Here is a 19,083-nt window from a genome sequence, read left to right on the forward strand (position 1 = left end):
GGGCACATCACACCAGCATTGGCTGGGCTAAGCGTTCCTATCAGTTTACTGTCCACAGATACTCTCACAAACAGATGCCTGTGCGATACTTTATTGGGAAAGATTTACACATTTTGACTTCTCAGGCCAAGGATGACAGGAGGGAGGCAGGTGCATTGGGGCCTGGAAGTGGCTCTGAGGGAACCTGCAAGAGTGCATTCACCAGGCTGATAGCCTGCACCTTACTTAGTCTCCCCTTTAGGACCTGGACGGTCATGTTGCCTTCCATGTCTGAAATACTGGTTTGATGAGATAAAAATGGAGCAAGACACAGGAAGCGAGTCCCCCATATCCCAGAACCAAGGCTTGAAACTGTTCCCAAACTGGGGATCCAAAGAGGGCATTTGTCCCAGAAACCACATCACCGTTGGCCCCTGCCTTGGCGTTCTGGGTTAAGTGCAGCTCTCTCAACACTGGTCGGCTGGAGTAGGGCCAAAGGGATCCTGGTGTGGACAACATCCTGATTTCAGAGCACGGAGAAGTGGCCTGTTGGAGGTGCAGGTCAGGTCAGGGAGTTGGGAGAACTCTTGTGAAGGCAGGGTAGTTAGCTGGACCAGACAGAATCCTTTCCAGGCTCCCAGCCAAAGGATGGACTTTTGCTGGGGAAGGAGACAGCAGTCTGTTCACAGAATTCTCAGGGAAAAGCTTGGAGGCTGGACTGGCTGGCAGAGGGGACATGGTACAGCTCACTCCTCACGGAGCTTTTCCCGGGAAAGGCTGCTGGCCTGGGCTGCTGTCTTCCGCCGGCTGGGGCTGCCCCCACCCAAAGCTAGCCCCAGTCCTAGGCAGGCCAGGGCCAAAAAGTGGATGCAGAAGTATATAGAGGCCCAGTACCGGAGCGTGTCACCCATGGAGAGGAGCACAAAGCCCATACACATGTAGTCATAGGCACGCATCTTCAGGAACCAGTGCACCCAGTCCCAGACCCGCTGGCCCCCAGGGCTCAGCCGTCCCCGCAGGGCTGACTCCAAATAGCCCTCAGCAGCCAGGCACAGCGGGATAGTCAGGAAACTTAGGTAGTAGCCAGGGTGCAGGCCATGCCAGTAGGCACTCAGCAGCATGGTCCAGGCACTCCTGGGGGAAGGAAGGGAGTGGGGAATCAGGACACAGAAATCCAAGCTCCAGCCCTCCTCCCTCAGACCCAAGAGTCCTATTCCAGGATTCAGAAGCTCCCAGCAAGGCTAACCAAGGCCCTATCCTCCTGTAAGGATCTACTGCCTCACATTCAAGGCCCTTCCTCCCTTAGAACCAGGAAGTCCAATTACGTAGCCCAGTGATTCTCAAAAGCAGGTCCCTGGTTCTGCATCAGCATCACTTCAGAACTTGTCAGAAGCACCGATTTTCGTGCCCCACTTACCTGTATCAGATACCCTGGCCATGAGGGAAATCTTTGATATGACATGTCCCCTGGTGATCCTGATACAATGGTTTGATTGAGATACTGCCCATCCCAGGCCTGGGGTTCAGGAGTGCTGTTCATTTCCCCTCAAGAACCACCTTCCCTCAGTCTGGGAAACAGAAGTCCTCAGCTGCCCACCTCTCTACAAAATGCAGGCCCTGCCTTCCTTCACAGAGCCAGAACTTCAGGTTCAGTGGTAGAGGGCTAGCCTAGCATGAGGGAGGCTCTGGGCTCAATCCCCAGTATCACAAAATAAATAAAGCCAGGATTATGGTAGCCTGACCCATTTCCTCCTTTGCAGGACCCAGGAGTCTCTACTTCTGTCTTTCTAGGAACCCAGTTCATATCCTCCCACCACTCCTTTTCCTCTGGAAACTGAGATCACAGCCTCTTGTTTTATGGATTCAGGAGAGTAATTCCTGACTTGTGAAAACTTGGAACTCTCCAGCCATGGTCCCTTCTTTGCCATCCTAGACGTTTGGTACCCTCTCTGGACTCAGAAATCTAGTTTCCTAGGTTTTCTTTGTTGTTGTTTTTGATTTTTTTTTTGGAGAGGGGAAGGGGTGCGGCACTTAGACTTGAACTTAAGGCCTCATGCTTGCTAGGCAGGTGTTCTACCACTTGAGCTATGCCTCCATCCTTACCTAATTTCCTAGCTCTTGAGCCCAACAATTCAGTTTCTTCCCCCTCTGCCAAGAACAGAAATCAATCTCCACCTCACCTCACCACCAGGTGCACAGTGGCTTTGCCAGGACTGTGACCTTAAGGGGTTCTTCAGTGACTGGGGGCTTGAAATACAAAAATAACCTAGTGATGCTGAGCATCACACCTGTAATCCCAGTACTGGGAATGTGGAGAAAGGAAGATGGCACATTTGAGGTCACCATGGGCTGGCTACATACTGATACCCTGTCTTAGAAAACAAAATAGGCTTGTGGAGTAGCTCAAGAGGTAAGAGTGCCTGCCTAGCATGCGTAAGGCCCTGAGTTCAAATCCCAGTGCTGAGGGGGGAGGGTTATGAAGAAGAACAACAAAAAATCCCCTATTGGCAGAATAATGCTGACCACCCCATCCTTGGGGTTAGGTAAACAAGAAGGTCAAATCCTGTGCATTGTTTATGTCTAGGAGCACCCTGGCTTCCACCTGTTTTAGGTCAGTGGCCCTCCAGTTATAACAAAAATGTCTCCAGGGGTTGGGGATGTAGTTCAAAGGTATAGTGCTTGCCTAGAATTCTCGAGGTCGTGGGTCCCAACACTAGAAAGGAAAAAGCAGGCCGGTGGAGTGGCTCAAGCAGTAAGAGTGCTGCTGCCTAGAAAGGAAAGTCTCCCAGTGTTGCCACACCCTGATGTGTGGCACAATCACTCCCAATTGAGAACCGATTTAAACACTGGAGTGCCCTGGGCTTTGACCTGATTCTCCTCCGAAGGCTTTAAGTGTTATCTATACCAGATGACCCTCAAGGGTCCACTTCCTGTTTTTTTATTTTTGGCGGCACTGGAGCTTGAACTCAGGACAGACAGAGTTCAAGCTAGGCAGGCACTCTACCACTTGAGCCACTCCACCAGCTCCTTATTGTGATGGTTTTTTTTTTTTTTTTTTGTGAGATAGGGTCTCCCAAACTATTTGGGAGACTGGCTTTGAACCACAGTCCTCCTGATCTCTGCCTCCCGAGTAGTTATGATTACAGGCATGAGCCACACCTAGCTTTTTACCATGGATATTGGGGTTTCACTTTGTCCAGGCTGGCCTGGAACTGCAATCCTCCTGATCTCAGCTTCCTATATAGCTTGGGATGACAGATGTATGCCAAGCATTCAGCTATCGTTTGGCACACAGTCTCCTGAACTTTTTGCTTAGTCTGGTCTTGAACTTCAATCTTCCCCATCTCAGCCTCCCAAATAGCTAGGACTGCAGAAGTGAGCCACCAGTGCCCTTGATTTTCCCAAGTGCCAGGATTATAGGCATGCACATCCAGCTTCTCTGAAGCCCGAGCATTGTATAACTGCCTATCCAATGACCCCAGCAGGACATCACCTTAAAGTTAATGGACTAAACCCCACTCCCAGAACTTCCTGCTGCTGGGTCTTCCCCTGGTGGAGAATGGCCCTCGAGTGACCTTGGCCACTGCTGCCCACAGGCTGGGAGGCAGGTTTCATTTCCTCTGCTCATGTTCCATGTGCAGTCCTCTCTGAGCCCTGACTCTTCTTTTCAAATCCACATCCTGCTGAGCCAGAGTTCCCTACTCTATTATCTCCATCACCCCCACCAGGACCACCCCAAAGACTACATTTGTTTCTCTGCTTCACACCCCAACTCCACAGGTCAGGATCTTTTTTTTTCTTTTTCTTTTTGCAGTACTGGGGGATTGAACTCAGGGCCTTGAGTTTGTTAGGCAAGTGCTCCACCACTTGAGCCACACCTCAGATCTTTTGCTTTCAGATAAGGTCTTGTGTTTTTGCCTATACTGGCCTCTAACTGAAACCCTCCTACCTCCACCTGTCAAGTAGCTGGAATTACAGGCGTTGCACCCCCATGTCTGGCCAGATCCTTTTTTTTTTTTTTTTGAGATAGCATCTCACTAAGTTCCCAAGCTGGCCTGGAATTCATAAAAATGCTGGGATTGCAGGTTTATGCTACCATGCTTGGCTCACAGTTGAGTGGATCTTTGAACCACAAGTCCTAGCCTGCCAGACAAATCTAGCTCTAGAGCTGCAGCAATAAGTACTCCATAGGGCTGGGAGGGTAGCTCAAGTGGTAGAGCTCTTGACTAGTGTATCCTGCTCTCACCAGGTGGCTTTGGGAAGGCTGAGGGACAACTGGGAAGTTACCTAACCCCTCTGAGCCTCAGTCTCCTTATCTTTAAAATGTTTCCACTTCTGCCGGGTTTGGTAGAGCACAACTGTAACCCCAGCATTCAGGAGGCTGAGGCAGGAGGATCTCAAGTATGAGGCTAGCTTGGGCTACACGGTGAGTTCAGGGATAGCTTCTTAAAAGAGAGAGTTCTCACTTCTGACGACTGTAAAGTTAATAATGACTAGCACAGTCTTCATTCGAGAAACACCGGAGGAGGGTGGGGATTTAGTTCAGTGGTAGAGCAGCTGCCTAGCATTTGCAAGACCCTAAATTTGATCCCCAGCACCACACACACACACGCATAATGTGGAAGAATGAAAAATATTAAAAGCTATTACATAGTGAATGCTTACCTGTCAAGCCTCATATTAAGTACATTTCATACTTTTTCTCACTTAATCCTCCGCTCAAACTATAAAACAGGTGAATCTCATTTAAAATTTGCAGAAACCAAGAAGCCAACTCATTCCTCTCAGTAACCTACAGAACCAAAATTGTGGAAAGAGTAGCAACTGAGTCCACAGGACCCAGTACACTGTTTCTGAGGAAGGATGACCTTAGGCCCAGAGAGTGGGAACAATTTATCCCAGCATATGCCTAGGAAACTACAACTCCCATGAGCCTTGGTGGCAAGGACTCAGGCAGGGAAGCTACAGGATGCTGCTGGTATAAAAATGTAGTTCTCTGCCATCCTGGATGTGTACGGGGCTCCCTCACCTCAGGACATAGGAGCGGGTAGGCGCACTCTTGTAGATATACTGTGCCAGCCACCACTGCACCGTCATGTTCCAGTACCGCATGCCGTCCCGCACCCGCACGCAGAAGTCTGTGCTGTAGCAGTCGATGTTGCGAATGGTCACATAGTCATACTTCAGGGAAGCCGCCTTCTCCGGACTGGGGGGGTGGAGGATGAGGGTGGGGACAGACATGCAGCTCAGCCAGGCCCCACCCAATGCCTGTTCCTGTCCCAGCCCCAGATGCTAACTAAGGAGGGGATTCTGGCCAGGCAACAGACCTCTCTCTGGCGGTCGTATGTAGTAGGACCACAAGGTAGGATTACCCAAGAGGGAGTCTTTGGGAGAGCAAGGTGTGTAGGTGGGTCACAGCTCACTAACAGTGTGGTTCTCCTTCCCTTGGTCACTAGTGGGGCCTGCCACAGCCACAAAGCCTTGAGGTGCTACAGTTGCTAAGCTATGGAGTCCTTTAGCAACTGAACTCTGTGTACTCAGAGAAGCTTCTGAACTGTGGGACAGAGCAGTTGCTAAGGAAGTATCTCTAACAAGGTGGTTCGTGGTTGCTAGGGAGATGTTCTAAGCCTGTGACTCTCAATGATCTCTGTTGCTAGGGCAAAGGCATTCCTTAGCAACAAGGCCCGGGCTGTTTAGAAAAGCTTCCAGAAAGGGCCTTTTTCCTCTTCCCTGTGATTGTTCCAGAAGTGTCACCTTCAGGAATACAGTGGTTTCCAGGTCATTGATACCAATAACCCCAACGTGGGAAAACATGCTTGGTCCATCATCCTGAAGGATGATGGGGAGGAACCATCCTTTAGAAGTGGGGCTTGGTAGATTTTGAAAAGCCTTCAATTCCTGCCTGAATTTCTGGGGGAACATCTCTGTAGCAGCTGAGGTCCTCCCATGGTTACTAGGGCAGTGGTAAATTCACGTGGGGGTGCCACTGCCCCCAAACACTATGGCAGTTTGTGACTACTAGGGGGTGGCACAACCCTAGCAAGAGTGGTTTGTAATATACATTGAAAGACTGCTGTACCAGCCCAGCCCCAGCCCCAGCCCCAGCCCCAGCCCCAGCCCCAAGTGGAAGGCTGACAGGGGAGTCTAGGAACAGAGGTTCAGCCCATTGCTGGTTGCTATGGGTACCATTTCTCTAGCAATGCAGGAGTAATATTTCCATAGCAATGAGCCCCTCACTTACTAGCTTTGTGACTCACCTAGCAATGAAAGTGCAGGGACACGTTAGCATTACTAGCAATAAGGGTCAAGCCATAACCACCAGGGGGAGGTTCACCTTCCCTGGCAACAGGAGGAAGGTGACCTGTGGTGTTAGGAATGGCATTCCCTCAACTGTAGGCAAGCACAAAGGGATGCTATTTCCTTAGAAACAGAGAGCATCTGAGAGCAGCTATGTGATGACATCCCATGGGGCGAGGTGCTGGCTCCCAGCCACAAAGGGGCAATTCAGGGGGGCACAGGCTTCACAGCCACAAAGAGCAAGACTTCTGGCAAGAAGGGGTGAATCATGGTTGCTAGGGGTCTGGCTTCCCTCGCACAGGGACAGTTCAGATGCTAGGGAACCATTCCTGTAGCAACACAGGATGCCACCATTACCAAAGGATGGCATCTCCAGCAACTGCAAACAATCTGATAGTTGGGATACACTTCCATGGCAACACAGGGAAGGCGTGTGTTTGCTAAGATACCACCTTTACCTAGCAAAGGAGGGCAATTCACCATATTGAAGGATTACAAGCACTAGCAACAAGAGGCAATCCATAGGTACCAGGATTACCACTACCCTATTGATCAGGGAAGGCAAGTGGTGATTGCCAGAGGGGTGACACACAGGTAGTGGACCTGCCCCCTGCTCCCCTCCCTGCTAGGGGCAGGGCCAGCCCTTGGTGGTGGGGCCTGTTGGGTCTTGGATAGCATCCCTCCCGCCGCCTGACCTGCTGGGGGGTGGGCATTGGAGGGTGGGGCCACCCCCGGCCCGGGCTTTGGCAGCCACGGGGTAGGCCCCGAAGCCAGCGGCAATGCAGCCGCACTCGGCCGCAATCCAGGCGACGTAGAAGCGCATGCGGAAGGCGAAGAAGACCGGGATCATGTAGAAGAGGCGGGCGGGCAGCGGGCGGGCGTAGAAGGCATCCTCACGCACGGCCTCCAGAGGGAAGAGATGGGAAGACAGCAGGAAGAGCAGGCCAAAGAGCGGGGCCGGCCAGGCGCGGCGCAGCAGGGGCCGCAGGCTGGGCACGGCCTCCGGGAAGGGCTGCTCTAGCCAGTCCAGGTAGGTGCGGTAGCGGAAGAACGGGCCTGTGGGGTGGAGAGGGGGCAGGTGGTCAGATGCTATGCACAACTGGGGAAGGAAAGGGGCAAGGACAGAGGGTTAGGGGCCAGTGATGGGAGAAGAGGAAAGTAGACAGGTACAAAACTAGGGGTGGTGTGGGGGGGGAAGGGGCGAACACGGAGACCCAGCAAGATAGGGTCCAGGAATTCAGACAGAAGGAAGGACGGATAGAAAATTAGATATTAGTGTGAGGGGGAGGGTAAATAAATAGAGTAAAGGTGAGTGAACATGGCTGATGTAATTTCTATACAAGTATAAACATGGAACATTGAAACCTGTTGACACCACCTTAAGAAGGGTAATGGGGTAGGAGAGAAAATAATGGAGATGAACCAATTTGGGGTTTAATACATGTATATATCAGAAGTTAACCCTCTGTATAACTATCATATATTAACAAAAATGTTCAAAAAAAAAAGAGCTGGGTGTTAGTGACTCATGCCTCACGCCAGTAATCTTAGCTACTTGGGAGGCAGAGATCAGAAGGATTACCAGCAAGAAGCCAACTCCAGTCAAATAGTTCCTGAGACCCAACACAAAAAAAGGCTGGTGGAATGGCTCAAGTGGTAGAGTGCCTGCCTAGCAAGTGTGAGGAACAGAGTTCAAACCCCAGTACCACCAATAAAGAAAGAAAGGTAAAACAGGTCTTGGCTGGGGTTGGATACCAGTTGGAGGTGGGAGGGAATAAGGGTGAATATGGTGGATGTATTTTGTATTCATGTGTGAAAACAGAATAATGAAACCTGTTGGAATTGTTCTAAGAAGGGGAGGGAGGGAGGATGAGGGAGAATGATGGAGGTGGTGAATCTAATTAAGATATACTGTGGGATGGAGTATGTATGGCTCAAATGGTAGAGTGCCTGCCTAGTAAGCAAGAGGCCCTGAGTTCAAACCCCAGTTCTGCCCAAAAGAAGAAAAAAAAAGATATATTGTAAGCACATATGTGAGTATTACAATGTATCCCCCTGTACAACTATTATATGCTAATAATAAAAAAAAAAGAAAATTAGATAGAAAGGCACAAAGACCCCAAGAATGAAAGGGAGAGATTGAGACAGAGGGGGACAGACAGGCAAAACCTGGAGATGGGGGTGACCTCATTATGAATGAGTCAGAGCTGAAGCAGTGCTGGAGAGAAGAAGGTGGCAGTGATCCTCCCCCAGGCCTGGCAGGGCTAGGAAACCAGTGTAAGCTTCCAACAGGGAAAGACCCGTTCCTGTACACTTTTCACCATCTCAGGGCTGGTAGAATGGCTCAAATGGTAAGAATGCTTGCCTAGCAAGCATGAATTCCAGTGCTAGGGGGAAAAAAATCACTTTCATCAGCTTCCTCTGGCTTGGGCTGTGGAAGTGAGGTAACGGGAAATAGGAGATAGCTGTGGCCTCTGAGATACAATGGTGGGTTGGCATGTTCACAAGAGACCACATTTACAAGAAATGTCCACAACAGGCACGTCTATGGAGATGGAAGTCAATTAGTGGTTCACAGGGATGGATGGAGGTTTGGAGGTGACTGAAAGTATTTCTTCTCAGGGAGATGTACTTGTTCTACAAACATACACAGTGGTGATGGTTACACAACTCTGTGGCTATACTAAAAGCCAGAGAACTGCACGCTTTAAGTGGGTGGATACGAGAATAACAGCTCCCTAAAGCTGTAATTTAAAAAAAAAAAAGAAAGCTGTTGGGTGTGGTGGTGTGTCTGTGATCCCAGCACTCTTAAGGCCGAGGCAGCAGGATCTCAAATTCAAGGGCAGCCTGGGCTACATAGCAAGACTATCTCAAAACAAAAAAGCCTCTGTTCATGAAAAATATTCTCTGAAACTAAAACTCAATCTCAAGCTGTATTTATTCCCTGGGAGGTAGTACCATAAGGCTTCCTCAGGCTTAGCTCCTTTATCTCTCCTATCATCTCGTAATAAGTTAGGAGGAGAAAAGTAAGCAATACTCAGACTGAGAACAGTCATCGTCTACTGAAGCAACTCTGATCCTGCAGTAGAGTCAGACGTGCCTGAGCAGAGGCAGCAAGGGCTAGGATGGAAGTAGCCTGGGGTAGGGTAGGAATAAAGAACAGGTACTGAAATCCAGATGGAGTAGGGCAGAGGTGACTGAGGTGCAGGGGTAGATGTGCTGAGCAGGTCCACTCACCTGTCATGATTCCCACATAGCAGTAGCTATAGCTGAGTGTCTCCATCAAGGAAGGAACGTCTGGCAGCAGCCCCAGGGTAGGCTCCTTGCTAAATCCCGAGGCCATTTCCTTCCTCTGGGCCAGATGCAGGTCCTGGACTTCACTAGCCAGACTCACCAGCTGGGAGAAGGGGGGATACAGGTACAGTGGGCCCTGGTCAGCCTCTGGGCCCTCCTCACACCTAGCTCCCTTAAGCCACTAGCCTCAACAACAAGCTGTCTAGGAGCCTATAGCTGGAGCTGAGTCCCTGTCCATGGGCAGTGCTGTGAATCCAGAGTGGTGGGAAATACCTTTAGCTGGTGGCCATCCCCAGCATTCAGTCCCAGGCCCTCCTCTTCTTTCTCAGCGTTCATGCTCTCATGCAATCCTGTGGCTTCAGATACCATCCACAAGCTGATGACACTCAACCTAGCCCACAAGTTACCTATTGCCATTTATACCTGAATGTCTTCCAGGGATGTCAAACCTAACATTTCCAAAATGGAACACAATATTATCAACTCGACTGTCCAAAGCACATCTTCTAATCTGTTCCATCAGAGAAAGGGCATCACTATCCAATTAATTGCTAAATAAGGCCAGAACCTCCTTTACCCCCCAGACCCAACCTGTCCCATCTTTTGAGTCTGTTCCCTTCTATCTGCCTCCTCTGTGGGCCTAAGGTGTGCCTACCTCCCTTTTACTTGTTCCACCCACCACAGCCAAGGCCCACCCTAGGGCAACAGGTATGTTTTCCAGCTTCTTGCTTGGTTCCATGGATAGAGTCCCAGTGGGAGATGGAGGAAGGCAGGAGGGTGAGGCCCACATTTTTCTTCTCTGTAAGATGATCATCACAGAGAATGCTTTCAAGTGGGGAGCTGGTGCTAAACAACACTATATTCTAGGTTCCATGACCTGCCCTTCCCCCATCCCCTGTGGGAGCACTTGGCTCCTGGTCCAGGGTTCTGCACTACCCCTTCTCCTCCTCTCCATCCTGCCTGCACAGCTGCAAATAAACACCCCTCAAATTATTTTCAGAGCAGCATTTCATATTGGGACACAGTCACCTATTAATAGCTGATAGCATATATCAAGCCACCACCATTAGTCACCCTATCTTATCCCATCTTCCACTTCAATTCTTTGCGCAGCATCCAGACTGAATTATTTTAAACAGTGCAACACTGGTCGATCCCCTCTCCAAAGAACAAACCAAAACCGACTCTCCCAGTAGATCTTGGTCTCCTACAGGAGAAAGTCCAAACTTCTTACCATGGCCAACAATGCCCCATGTGGAATGCCCTTGCTGCCCATTCCCCTGCGTGCTTAGCAGAAAGTGGATGCGGGAGGCATGGTCTGTGGCACTCAACTTGTTCCCTTCCCCATGCACTGGTCCATACACATCCTGAAAGGGTCTTCCTCCGACTCTTCTCTCAGCTGACCACACCTGCCTATACTCAAGCTCCTGATAAGATCATAGAATGCTGGAAAAACCAGTTCAGGACTTTGCATGAGTGTTCTGTTCGCTGATATGTCATTGGAGCACAGAACATAGTAGGAACTCATGACTTTGTAGGTCTAAACCAGGGCCTAGGGATCTATTTTCACCCATCTTCTGAGGTTATTATGGCAGACGTGGCAGTCCCAGCTTTGTGCCTTTAGCCAGGCATCTTCTTCCCAGAGTGGTTTTCCTCCTTTGCAGAATGACTTGCTACAGACTCACAGAGAGTATGTTGGCAAAGCATGCTGGACAGGCACACTCTAAAGCCAAATGGCTCCTTTCATTAGAGCACTCGAGCCATTTCTTTGCCCAGAATAATTGAAGAGGTGAATATTCAAGGGTAGTGAGATGTGAACCCTGTCCCCAGGGAGTGGTGAAGTTCCATGCTCCGGGTTTGTGAGAGATAAAACCATTACCCACTCTCCATGGGAATAGTGGGAGGAGCTGGAGTGGGAGAGGCTAACTAGCTCACAAGGAGGTTGCAGGGAGTATGGAGCCCCAAGTCTGACCTTCAGTGTCAACAGCAGCTGGACAGCATTGGTGAAGGGCGTGGGAGTGGGCAGGCCCAGCAGGCTGAGGGCTCTGAAGAACAGGAGATAGGAGAAGGTCCAGGCGAGAGCCAGAGCATGGCAGGAGCTGAAGCAGAGATTGGGGGGGGGGTGTCACACTGTGCTGGGCACAGAGACCTCAGCCTGTGCTTCCCCCCTCCCCAGAGTCTAGCCACAAATACTCTCCTACTTCTCCCCACTCACACAGAAAAGGTGAGACCAAAGAGAGAATTAGAGGATGGGAGGCAGGGTCAGAAGAGTCATAGTCACATGGAAAGGCACAGCCACAAAGAAGAAAATGAAGAGGGGGTTAAGAAACGCTTCAGAGTGACAACCTTTAAGTCCTCCATTTTGTCTTCATCACCAACATCCAGAGCTCAGGACTGGAGAGGGGGGTTGTTAATAAATGACTATGAATGGTGACAGGTGTGAGGCAAATACACATAGACAAGGTGGAGAACAAGATAGAAGAGGAAGAAAAAAGAGATGAGACAAACAGAGAAACAAGGAAGAGATAAACAAGACATTCAGAGGCTGAAGCAGAAGCTGCAGAAAGACCCAAAGAGGAAACAGGTTGCTTCCTCCTCTCCTCCACTCTCTCTCCCCTCCCTCTACCCAGATCTCACCAGGGCTGGGCCTGAATAAGGGCCCAGGTCCCAAGGATGGTGATCAGAGAATGCAAAGTGTGGGGGCCACAGGTGAACAAGGTGAGCCCAAGGCCTACGGCTGCTGCCCCCCATCTCTTCAGCCCAGGTCCTGCGAAGAAAAGGGACAGCATAAACCTATAATCTTCCAAGTGTCATCTCCCCCCCCACACACACACTAGTCTTCCCTCCTTTATTTTCCATTTGGGAGGGAACTTGACTCACCAGCTTTCTTAAAGAGGAAGCCGATGGGGATGGAGATTAGAAGAACCACTAGATATGTCCATTCTTCGGGTGACATGGTCTGGGGGAGGGATGAGAGGAGGGGCTTATAGTCAGAACCCAGGAGTCCTGGCTTCCCGTCCCGTCCCTTGTACTTCTGGTCCCTTTCTTCCTCAAGGCTAGAGGATCAAGGCCCCACCCCTATCTACCTTGGAGAACCAGGCCTCCAGCCCTCTTCTTTTGAAAGCCCAGGAAATCAGACCTAAGCCCTCTCCTTCTTCGAGGACTCGGGAATCCAGCTCCCAGCCCCACTCCTTTGCCAAGGCATAAGTCAAAATTACACCTCTCATTCCCATTTAAGACCCAGACATCTTTAACAGCCCTGAAAATAAGCCCTCTACCGGACCCTTCTTCCGGGAGCCCAGGAATCCAGACTTCTCTCCCCATCTTTCTTCAAAGACCCAGCAACTCTCAGAAACCCTCTAGACCCCTTTTCGGGTCCCCCAGCCTCTCGTTCTTCAAGAACCCAGGAACTCAGACCCCTTGCATCCCCATCTAGTCCTTCTCCTTCTATAGGAGGCCAGACCTCCAACTTACACCTCTTCAGAGCTCCAGGCCCCTCTCCTACCTAAAGACCCCAAGAGCCGACAGCCCATACTCCCATCTTTAGGCTCCCTCCGCAGCCCCAGCCCGGCGTCGCGCAGCCCGGAGCCAATTAGATCCCACCCAGCAGAGCTACAGGCAGTTACGCCACCAAGCTCGATGAGCTCCGGGTGCCGTCCCCGCACCCCGCCCACCCACCGATCCGCAGCGACCCCGCCGTGCGACCACACCCGGTCCCGGGGCGCCCCCAGCTCTGCGCACCTGAGCCGCCCACGGGGCAGGAGGAGGCCAGGCAGACCCAGCCTGTGTCCGCCGCGGCTCGGGCCACGCCTCCCCGGTTCAGCACGCCCACGCACCGCCTGCTCCTGCGGGAGATCGGCCTGGCAGCGCGATCCCGGGCCAGGGACGAGGCGGCCGTCAGGGCTTGAGCCGGGCAGGGAGGAAACCGGGTACACGAGTCCGCGACTGGACACCGGCAACAATCGATCTGCGGAGCACGGGGCAAGGAACAGCTAGTACGTGAAGGGGTGTGGGTTCGAACTCGGAAAAAGGAGGGGCCCGGAGCTTCGCGGCCCAGAACAAACGCGATAGGACCCGGGAAGGAGGCGGAGCCTGGAGCTCGGCGTTCGGAAGGAGGCGGGGCCTCCGCTTCGGCTTCCTTCGGAGAGATAGTCGAGTACATCAATCACTGTTCAGAATTAGGCGGGGCCACAAGCTCGGCAGGATGTGGGCTGGGGCATGAGCTTCGGTTTACTTCAAATAGTCAAGTGCTTAAGTACCTGTTCGGATGCAGGTGAGGCTACAGATTTCGTTTTACTTTGGAAGTAATCGGGTATAAACGACCTTGATGTAGAAATAGGCGGTGCCAACAGCTTTGCCAAGCCACGAGCCTAGTTTTTCGGAGGAAGTTGGGGTCACAGTCCACGAGAGAAGCGGGGATCCAGATAATTTACAAAGGGGCCAGGAAAAAGCGAACTAAAGGGGACAGGACCCCGGAAGACTCTTGGGCCTACGGAGCGGGGCTAGGGTAATGAGCCTCATTTTCCCAAGTTGCGGAACCCAAACCCGTGAGCGAGGGCCAACACGTTCCGCGGGGACGGAGGTGGGGTTACAGCCCTGCCGTAGGTGGACCCCAGACTTTTCGCTTAGTTGACGTGGCAGGGTGACGAAAGTGACGCAGGGGGTCGGCTTGGGGGGGGTGGAGGCAGCGCGGGGTGCGCTACGTAGGTGTTGGCTCCGCCTCGACTAAGGTTGATGTTTGCGAGGTGACTAGCTGGTTCCATCGGAGAACAGTAAGACATTCTGAAGAGAAGCAAAGGACGCAGGCTGAGCGCTCCCAAGAGGGGTGAGTCCCCCTAGCAAAAGAGCAGACAGCGGGTGCACAGGGGGCGGGGCCTCCTACTGTGGGGTTCAACTGTGAGGCGGGAACTCCCCTACAAGAGGAGCGCTGTTGGGGGCGGGGTCACAGGCTGCGGGATTGATGGAAGTTGATGAGGCAAAGCCTGAATACCACAGCACTCGTGGCCGGAAGAGGGTGGGCTGTACATTCGGCCGAGGCGAGGACACCCGAATGCCGAGTCGCCTACGTTCGGAAAGGGGGCGGGGCTGCGGATTCGGCCAAGCGGAGGGCGCCCAACGCCGAGTCCGCTTGCGCTCAGAAGGGGGCGGGGTTTCACAGTGAGAAAGTCTGGCTCCGGCTCGGAACAAGACCAAATCATAGGGGCCGAACCGGAGGGGTGGGGCTTAGAGGGGGCGGGGCCTGGCCTCTCGCCGCAGGTGGCGAACTGGGCTGGATCCCTGCAGCTCCAAGGCGGGTGTTTGCGGCGACTGGGGGCGTGGGGGCTCGCGCGGCGTCCAAGCTGCTGTTTGGGTGATTGCCGCGACCCCGTTCCGCAGGAGGATGTTGGTGGTGGAGGTGGCGAATGGCCGCTCGCTGGTGTGGGGGGCCGAGGCGGTGCAGGCGCTGCGGGAGCGCCTGGGCGTGGGGGGCCGCACGGTGGGCGCCCTACCCCGCGGGCCTCGCCAGAACTCGCGCCTGGGCCTCCCGCTGCTGCTCATGCCCGAAGAGGCGCGGCTCCTGGCCGAGATCGGCGCTGTGACCCTCGTCAGCGCTCCGCGTCCTGATCCTCGCCACCACGGCCTCGTAAGAACTGGGGGAGCCACTGTGGGGTGGGAGGGCCTGGGAGTCCCCGTACTGGAAAGAGTGGTCGGGAGGGTGCAGGGAGTCAGGATGCCTAGCTGGCTAAGAGGCCGCAAAAAGTAGGTCCTGAAGCACCGACTAAGTTTACTTTTTAGGCTCTGGCATCGTTCAAACGCCAGCAAGAGCAGAGCTTCCAGGAGCAAAGCACGTTGGCAGCCGAGGCCCGGGAGACCCGGCGTCAGGAGCTCCTGGAGAAGATTGCAGAGGGCCAGGCTGCCAAGAAGCAGAAGCTGGAACAAGATTCAGGGACCGGCGGGAGCCAGGAGGCCGGTGGGAGCCAAGCTGCAGAAGGGAATGAGACCAGCGAGGACGCCCAGGCTTCTGGGGAGCAGGGGGAGAAGGAGGGAGTAGGTGAGGCTGGGGTTTGATGTCCAGAGACCAAGGGAAGGAGGAAGGGGAGTTTTGGGGAAATTTGGCTGGGTCTCACTGGGGGGTGGGAGGACTTTGGAATTTGGATTCACCAAATTCTTCTCTGCACTTCCTTTCCGCAGTCCTCTCCTCTCCCCAACCAGGGCCTTCGAATGGGGTGGCCCCGCTGCCCAGATCCGCCCTGCTCATCCAGCTGGCCACCGCCAGGCCTCGACCTGTGAAGGCTAGACCCCTGAACTGGCGTGTCCAGTCCAAAGACTGGCCCCATGCTGGCCGTCCTGCTCATGAGCTTCGGTATAGCATCTACAGGGACCTGTGGGAGCGAGGCTTCTTCCTTAGTGCAGCTGGCAAGTTTGGCGGAGACTTTCTGGTCTATCCTGGTGAGTTTGGGTTGAGGCTCAGGTGGCTGTGTTTTTCCTCCTGTTCTCAATATGTTCTGCACCCTCTCCCCTTTGTTTTTGGCAATACTGGGGTTTGAACTCAAGGTTTTGCCCTTACTAGGCAAATGCTCTACCACTTGAACCACACCCCAAGTCCTTGCAGTTTTCCTTTTGTTTCACCTTCTTTTAGCCTCTGAAACTAAAAGCACTTTGGAGCTCTCATGTTCATTTGGAAGTCAGCTTAGTAACTTACTAAACATTCCTATGATTTAAAACATTCACTTAGAAATCCTTGCACGTGTGCACAAAAATATAAGAATATTCACTGCAGGATTCTATTTTGTTTTTTTCAGCACTAGGGTTTGAACTCAGAGCCTTGAACTTGCAAGGCAGGCACTGTTACCACTTGATCCACTCTGCCAGTGCCCCTTTTGTGATGGCATTTTACTAGATAGCTGGAACTACTTGCCCAGGGCTGGCTTCCAACCACAATTCTCCTGATCTCTGCCTCCTGAGTAGCTAGGATTACAGGTGTAAGCCCACCGGTGCCCAGCTATATTTATACACCTTAAGCTGAACCACTCAAACTTTGTGTGTATGGAGGGGGGTGTGGTGTGGTGTGGTGTGTGTGTGATGCCTGTGTGATGCTGAGTATCCAGAGTCTTGTGATTCAAGGCAAGTGCTCTGCCACTGAGCTACATCCCCACCCTGCTTCCCAAGCATTCTGATTACTCTTCACAGCTGGCTGAGGTCTGGTAATAACCAGAGAAGTGTTGCCCCAGGCTAGATTTTTGCTGAAAACCCTGCTCCAGGCTGGGCTTTGTTTTAGGGATGCAATGACAGTTTTCCTCTTGATGGGATGACACATAGCTTTGCCCTTTTAGTTTTTCATTGCCCATTATTACTCTTCTGCACAGTGCCTCACTCAGATTCTTACTCTAGGGGCAAGCTACGGCCCCAGCTTAAACCTGGCCCACCAAGTGCTTTTGTAAATAAAGCTTTATTGAAACTATTCTCTGCCCCTTTGCTTGCATATACCTTTGGGTGCTATTGTGGTACACTGGCAGAGTTAAGTGTAACATGGCTCACAAAACTGAAAATATTTATCTGATTCTTTTTGGGAAAGTTCTGTGGATCCCTTTCCCATCTATTTACTGCTTCATCCTCTTATAAACATCTTTTCTTACTTTTATTCTGTCATTGACCATTTTCCTTGTTGGTATTATTTTTTTTTTAAATTGAGATAGGGTCTACTGGTCTCAAACTCCTGAACTGAAGTCAAGTGATTTCCCCACCCTGTGCCTCTTGAATGCTGAGATTACAGATGTGTACTATGACCTCTGGATCCATTCTTTCTTTTTGGGGTACTGGAGTTTGAACTCGGCTTCACCTTGAGCCCCTCCACCAGCCCTTTTCTGTGATCGGTTTTTTTTGAGATAGGGTCTCACAAACTGTTTGCCTGGGCTGGCTTTGAACCATGATCCTCATGATCTCTGCCTCCTGAGTAACTAGGATTACAGGTGCCTGACTGGCTCCATTTTTTTAATTTTTTTTTTTAATTCTTTTTGGTAGAACTGGTGTTTGAACTCAAGGCTTTGTACTTGCCAAGCAGGTGCTCTATCACTTGAGCCACACCTCTCGTTCATTTTGTTCTGGTTATTTTGGGGATAAACGTCTCAAGAACTGTTTGCCCCAGCTGGCCTCAAACCAAAGTCCTCCTGATCTCAGCCTTCCAAGTAGCTAGGATTACATGTGTGAGTCACCAGTGCCTGGCTCATTCTTTTAATCTTAATAGTTGTATACAGATGTGCTATGAATTTAACCAGTCCATGGTTTGATCGTTTCCATTTTTTGGCCATTAGGAGTGTTAACAAAGTGATTGCTCTTGTAGGTGTACCTTAGTGCCACTATACTTACAAAAATCCATACCATGTGTGCTTCAGAATATTCATAGTGATTGCTAAAAATGATCCCATGTTGGTGATCCAGTGTCTTCCCTCCCTCTGCTGTTGGGAACTGCCACATGTCTGTCTCTTTCCTGCAGGTGACCCACTCCGTTTCCATGCCCACTACATTGCTCAGTGCTGGGCTCCTGAAGACCCCATTCCACTCCAGGACCTGGTCTCTGCTGGCCGTCTCGGAACCAGTGTCAGAAAGACACTGCTGCTTTGCTCACCTCAGCCTGATGGTAAGGTGGTCTACACTTCCCTGCAGTGGGCCAGTCTACAGTGAGCAGCAGAGGTCCAGGGGATGTGGTTGAGCCATGGCAAGATCCTTCCTGGATGTTCCTAAGCTCAGCTCCACATGGAGACTCGTACCTTCCTGCCTCTCTATGGTTAGTTCTGATCCCAGGGTTTTGAACACTACAGCCTTTTTAGGTTCTCTTTCAAGGCACTTACCAACTGTGTTGTTTTAGTAGTTATCTCTTTCTAAACTGTGAGCTTCTTCAGAGTGGGGTCTGTGTTTGATCCATCTCTGTTTTTTACAGGGCTATGTCCTAGCAGGTCTTAATAAATTTGTTGAATAAATGTCATGTTTGTGAGTTGAGTCCTTACAACAATCTTGAAAGCCTTTGAGCTTTCATTTGCATATTTAGATGAGGAAGAGGAAGGGAAAGGACTTGCCCGAGGTCACCCAACCAGTTAAGTAGCTGGCCTGGTGGTCCTTTTGCCATCCCTCTCCCAGCCCTCACATCCTTGTACTGGGGTTTGAACTCAGAGCCTAGCACTTGCTAGGCAGATCCTTTGCCACTTAAGCTGCGCCCCCAGCTACTTTCTGACTCTTAAGTCTGCCTCTTGTCACCACACTAAACCTCCTCTTGAAATGTTTTCCACAAACTATTTCAGATGCATATGAAGATTATAAATAAAAATGTAGTGTAAGAAAGCTATCTTGTAATAAATAACAGATTTTAATATTGAAGCCACAAAATTTTTTTTTTAAATGTAGTGTAAAGGACAGGGAATCTTGTGTTTTAATTTCAGAGTTCAAGGTACAGGGAGAACATTTGGAGCCATCTGAGATGCACTGTTCTTTCCATGGCCTGCGTGGTGTTTGAGAATTGTTTTGATACTGTATGTTTAT

At 51.3% G+C, this 19,083-nt stretch overlaps 2 protein-coding genes across 12 annotated transcripts; one reads left to right on the forward strand and one right to left on the reverse strand.

Moving 5' to 3' along the window:
* Window positions 1–75: 75 nt before the first annotated feature.
* On the reverse strand, window positions 76–13,536 carry Mboat7 (membrane bound acylglycerophosphatidylinositol O-acyltransferase MBOAT7). 8 transcript variants are annotated; one of them, XM_074058191.1, is made up of 8 exons: window positions 13,407–13,536; window positions 12,451–12,529; window positions 12,208–12,337; window positions 11,543–11,669; window positions 9,514–9,673; window positions 6,972–7,332; window positions 5,009–5,185; window positions 76–1,113 (listed from the first exon to the last, which is right to left on the reverse strand). In XM_074058191.1, exons 2-8 carry the CDS (start codon window positions 12,524–12,526, stop codon window positions 726–728), a joined length of 1,419 nt encoding a protein of 472 aa, XP_073914292.1. In that variant the 5' UTR covers window positions 12,527–12,529; window positions 13,407–13,536; the 3' UTR covers window positions 76–725. The 8 variants fall into 8 exon arrangements, with proteins under 8 accessions (XP_073914292.1, XP_020015723.2, XP_073914291.1 ...); XM_020160134.2 differs by having other exon boundaries at window positions 13,312–13,452; XM_074058190.1 differs by lacking the exon at window positions 13,407–13,536 and adding an exon at window positions 13,249–13,302.
* Window positions 13,428–18,527, forward strand: Tsen34 (tRNA splicing endonuclease subunit 34). 4 transcript variants are annotated; one of them, XM_074058196.1, is made up of 6 exons: window positions 13,730–13,843; window positions 14,301–14,395; window positions 14,947–15,193; window positions 15,346–15,601; window positions 15,742–15,999; window positions 18,044–18,527. In XM_074058196.1, exons 1-6 carry the CDS (start codon window positions 13,838–13,840, stop codon window positions 18,229–18,231), a joined length of 1,050 nt encoding a protein of 349 aa, XP_073914297.1. In that variant the 5' UTR covers window positions 13,730–13,837; the 3' UTR covers window positions 18,232–18,527. The 4 variants fall into 4 exon arrangements, with proteins under 4 accessions (XP_073914299.1, XP_020015718.1, XP_073914297.1 ...); XM_074058197.1 differs by having other exon boundaries at window positions 13,732–13,843; window positions 14,324–14,395; XM_074058198.1 differs by lacking the exons at window positions 13,730–13,843; window positions 14,301–14,395 and adding an exon at window positions 13,428–13,565.
* Window positions 18,528–19,083: the final 556 nt, after the last annotated feature.

The sequence above is a fragment of the Castor canadensis genome, chromosome 16 (assembly GCF_047511655.1).
Source record: "Castor canadensis chromosome 16, mCasCan1.hap1v2, whole genome shotgun sequence".
NCBI classification, from domain to species: Eukaryota; Metazoa; Chordata; class Mammalia; order Rodentia; family Castoridae; genus Castor; species Castor canadensis.